Raw genomic sequence first — 4023 nt, forward strand, 5'->3', positions numbered from 1 at the left:
CCTCCCTCCCCCCCCCTTCCCCCCCGTTGCCCCCTCCCCCCCCCTTCCTCCCCTTCCCGCCATGATGGCGCAATGGACACCACGCCCACTCCTACTCCTCCACACACCTCTTCGAAGAATGGACGAAACACGGGAACAGCGCAAGGCCCGCTTGGCCGCTATCCGTGCTGCTGCCCGCGCCAAGGAGGAGGTACCGCCTCCCCCCCCCCCCCCTCCCCCTCCCCTCTCCCCTCCCTCCCCCCTCTCCCCTACACTCACCACTGGACACACAGGACGAGACCGGAGGAGGCGAGGAGCAGCCGTCGACCAAGCGGGTGCGAGTGAACGATGTGACGGTGGCGGATGGTGGCACGGGCTCGTCGTCGGTAGCGGCGGGTGCTGGGGGTGCTGAGGGTGCAGAGGGCGCGACAAGCACAGCGGTGGCTGCATCAGCTGGGTCGGGCGAGGACGTGGTCGATCTGGCGCTGGCGCCGATGGCCGCAGTCACAGAGACGGCGGCCACAGTGCTCCCGGACTTTACTAAGCAGGATCTTCTGGCGTTGGCACCCAAGTCGCACGTGGCACAGCTGGAGGCGCCCATCAAGGACAAGCTCGAACTGCTCGAGCGGCGGACAACCCGCGCCATCATGGACATTCTCAAGGACAAGCTTGCTGCCCAGAATGGGAGCACAAATGCGTCGATTGTTGTTCCCACCGCCAAGCCGCAGTGAAGAGGATGAAGGCGGCTTTATGTGTTTGCCGTTTTCACGGCTGCGACGGCGGCGCGTGCGACGACGGCGGCGCCGCCTGCCGCATCTGCTGCAGCTGCATGAACTGCTGATAGCGGGCCGGGTCCGATTGCAGCTGCCTCATGAATTGCTGCTGCTGCTGCTGCTGCTTCTGATACTGGAGCGCCATCTGCGCCTGCAGCTGCGCCTGCGCCTGCGCCTGCGCCTGCGCCTGCGCCTGCGCCTGCGCCTTCGCCTTGGCACGAGCCTGTGCCTGCGCCTGGGCATGCGCTTTTGCGGCCTGGATGCGGCGGGCCTCGGCCTGGGCGCGGGCTGAAGCGTTGGCGGCCTTGGCGGCCTTGGCTGCGTCCTGCTTCTGCTTGCGCATCTTGTCCTTAAAGTCGAGCGGAAGGATGGTCGGGTGCGAGGCGAGCAGCGAGTAAATGGCCGAGGGGATCCAGGGCTCGTCATAGTGCTCGGAACGGCGGGCAAGGTCGGGGTCGGTCTTTTGAGACGCAGCCATTGTCTTGAGCTCGACCTCCTGGGCTTCCAGCCAATTGACCATGGCGCCGCGTGGGTCGCGGACGACGTTGGCGTAAAACTCGCGCTGCCGCTCGAGCTCGTCGATGGCGTGCAGCTCGCGGGCGACGGCGGCACTCAGCTCGGCCGTGGTCTCGTCGTCAGGGTCCAGTGCCTCGCGGGGAACAATCGAGGCCTTGGGCACGCGGATCATGTGCGGGATGGCGGCCGAGACGGTCGACTCACGGGTGACCGGTAGAATCCACGACAGCGGGATGGGTGCGAGCATGTGCGGCTTGATAGCCTTGGGCAGGTCGGCCACCTTGATTTGCGGCATGCCGATGACCGCACGGAGCCGCTCGTCGGCAAGCACGTCCTCGCGTGAGCCCGGCGCCAGCAGCCCCTTCTCCCGCACATAGTCCAAGACGGCGGAGAGCAGGGCGGTCCGCGTCCCGCCAGCCATCCGGGTCAGCGCCTCCAGCTCTTTGGAGGCCGTAAACTGGCGGCACCCGTGGCGGACATCGAGATAGACCCGGACCGACGCCGCATGCGCCGTCCGCTGCAGCGCGAGGCCTTGACCCTTGGCCGCCTCCTGCGAGCCCGTCGTATCTGGCCACTGGATCTTCTCTAGGATCTCGCCCTGCCCGTCCTCGCCGGCATGAACATACACCACCACCCGCTCAAACAGCGCCGCCAGTCCCGGATTCTGCGCTATGCCTTGCGGCACATCCGCCAGCCGAGCATGGATCAGCAGCGTCCACGGACCGCCCGCGACTTGCGCCGGCTGCGACTGCAGCACAAACTCCAACTTGGCCTTGTGCCCGTAGCTCGACAGCGGGAGTGCTGGCGACGCCACCGCAGCCTCTGCCCTTCGCAGTCTCTCGTCAGCCTTGCGCTCCGCAGCCACCAGCCTGTGTTGCGTATGTGAGGAGGGGGGGGGAAGGAAGGACGTACTTGGAGTAGAGCGAGTAGCCAGGGAGGGATTGGATGCGCGAGTGGATGCGGGCGCGGCGGTTCGTGGATGCTCGGTGGAGCTTGTGCTCGCGGGGCCGGTGCTGGCGGGGTTGGACCACCGTGCCGCTGCCGTCGCCAGTCGACATTGCGTCGCTTGGCCGAGGGAGAGAGGTAGGCAGAAACCGGGCGAGTGGCGTCTGGCAAGGAGCAAAAATACTCTCAAGGTGGGATGATGCCAGCTCACGGGCCAGATCCACACTCGCGCAAACACAACAATGCCTACACACACACAGGTACGACCCCGACCTTGGCTGTCGACGTTTACGCATCTCCCGTGGCCTTGGCCCGCTTGAGCTTGAGCTTGGCAAACATCTCCTTGGCTTCATCGGCGACGGCGGCGTTAGACATACGGCGGTTGCCAGTCCGCTTGCGATCGCGCTTCTTGAGGAGGGCCTCGCCGGACTTGAGCGACGAGATGAGGTCGTCCATGGCGAGATTGGGCGGGCCGCCAGCGCCGGGCGGACGCCGGCGGGACGACGACGCCGCCGCCGACGCGCCGGCAGACGACGACGACGCGCCCGCGGCCGTCGCGCCCGCGGCATTGCGAGCGGCAAGCTTCTCGGCGGCGGCCTTGCGCTTGGCGTTCTCGGCCCGGGCTTTGGTAAAGGTCTCGAGGAAAGTAGCGAGGATGCTGAAGAACTCCTCGTTGGTCACCTTCTTGTCGACGCCGAACATCTCGCGGACGGTATCAAACTTGACGTTGAGCTTCTCGGTTGTCGAGTGAAGCTCGGAGATTTGGAGGAAGGCGTACTCGTAAAAGGCCTGCATCTTCTCGGGGAACATGTCACCGGGCGTCTTGTACTCGTCGACGTGCTCCTCAAGCTCCTTGCCGAGCGCATCGAGCGAGCGCTGCAGGCTGCTGATGTCGCCGGCGACGGCGTCGAGCGAGACTGTGGTGGCGTTCTTGGCATGTGCGAGCTCGGCCGGCACCTCGAGGAGGTGCGGGAACTTGGTCTCGACGGTCTCGACGACGACATGCATGAGGTTGACGCCGCCGGCTCCGCGGGTCTCGGTCAAGTTGGTCAGGTTGTCCCACTTGATGCCTGGCATGTCCTTGCGGAACGTGCCGTTGTTCATGTAGTTGGCAAAGGCGAGGATGACCGTGAGCAGCTCCTGGAAGTTCTTGGACTCGGCAAGCTCGTTGCACGCCGTCAGGACCGCGTCAAGCGACGGCCGCACGTCGTCGACGGCCTCGTCAAAACCACGCTTGAAAACAAAGGCCTTGAGCCGAGGCTGGAACCGCGGGATCTTGATCATCTGCATGAAGAATCGCTCGGCACGACCAAGCACCTTGGGGTCGTCGGTGTAGCCCTGCAGAATGCCGATCTCCTCGTCGGTTGGCGCCACGCCCAGAATCGCCTTGGTCTGCTGCTCGGTGAGCGACTCCTCGTCGAGCGCCATGATCGCCTGCCGGATTTCGGCAAACGAGAGCTTGAACCGCCCAAGCAGAATGGCCACGTTATTGCTCCGCTTTGGCGAGAGGAGCATCACGTCCTTGGGCTTGCTCGACTTGGGCTTCTCGACCTTGGCCGCTGCTGGTGTATCCTTCTTGCCAAACAGCTCGTCGAGCTTCCCGAGGTCGAGCTGGTCAAACAGGACTGTCTCGTCCACATCGTTCCAAATGGTCTTGGCGATGAGCCGCTTGGGAATCTTCGACAAGTTCACGCCCTTGAGCTTGCACGACGCCTTGGGCACCGGCTTGGCCTTGCGTTTCTTGGCCGGCATCCGCATTCCCGGCGGAGGAGGCGCGCCCGGCGGCGGCGGCGGGCCTCCTCCAGGCGGC

The 4023-nt window shown here is 65.2% G+C and overlaps 3 protein-coding genes across 3 annotated transcripts in view; 1 reads left to right on the top strand and 2 right to left on the bottom strand.

Annotated features, from left to right (window-relative positions):
* The first annotated feature begins 104 nt into the window (after positions 1 to 104).
* Positions 105 to 813, top strand: AMSG_06346 (uncharacterized protein). Its single transcript, XM_013901583.1, has 2 exons — positions 105 to 190; positions 273 to 813. Exons 1-2 carry the CDS (start codon positions 119 to 121, stop codon positions 708 to 710), a joined length of 510 nt encoding a protein of 169 aa, XP_013757037.1. The 5' UTR covers positions 105 to 118; the 3' UTR covers positions 711 to 813.
* On the bottom strand, positions 745 to 2326 carry AMSG_06347 (uncharacterized protein; the record flags this gene model as incomplete). Its single annotated transcript, XM_013901584.1, has 2 exons — positions 745 to 2137; positions 2181 to 2326. 2 exons carry the CDS (start codon positions 2324 to 2326, stop codon positions 745 to 747), a joined length of 1539 nt encoding a protein of 512 aa, XP_013757038.1.
* Positions 2327 to 2487: 161 nt separating this feature from the next.
* Positions 2488 to 4023, bottom strand: part of AMSG_06348 (uncharacterized protein) — a gene marked incomplete at its 5' end in the record, with an annotated part of 3563 nt that continues 2027 nt past the window's right edge. Inside the window, one exon of the mRNA XM_013901585.1 lies at positions 2488 to 4009. Within this exon, the coding sequence (XP_013757039.1) occupies positions 2502 to 4009 (1508 nt within the window). The 3' untranslated portion in view covers positions 2488 to 2501. The remainder of the gene's footprint in view (positions 4010 to 4023) is intronic.

The sequence above is a fragment of the Thecamonas trahens genome, assembly GCF_000142905.1.
Source record: "Thecamonas trahens ATCC 50062 unplaced genomic scaffold supercont1.28, whole genome shotgun sequence".
Lineage (NCBI taxonomy): Eukaryota > Apusomonadida > Apusomonadidae > Thecamonas > Thecamonas trahens.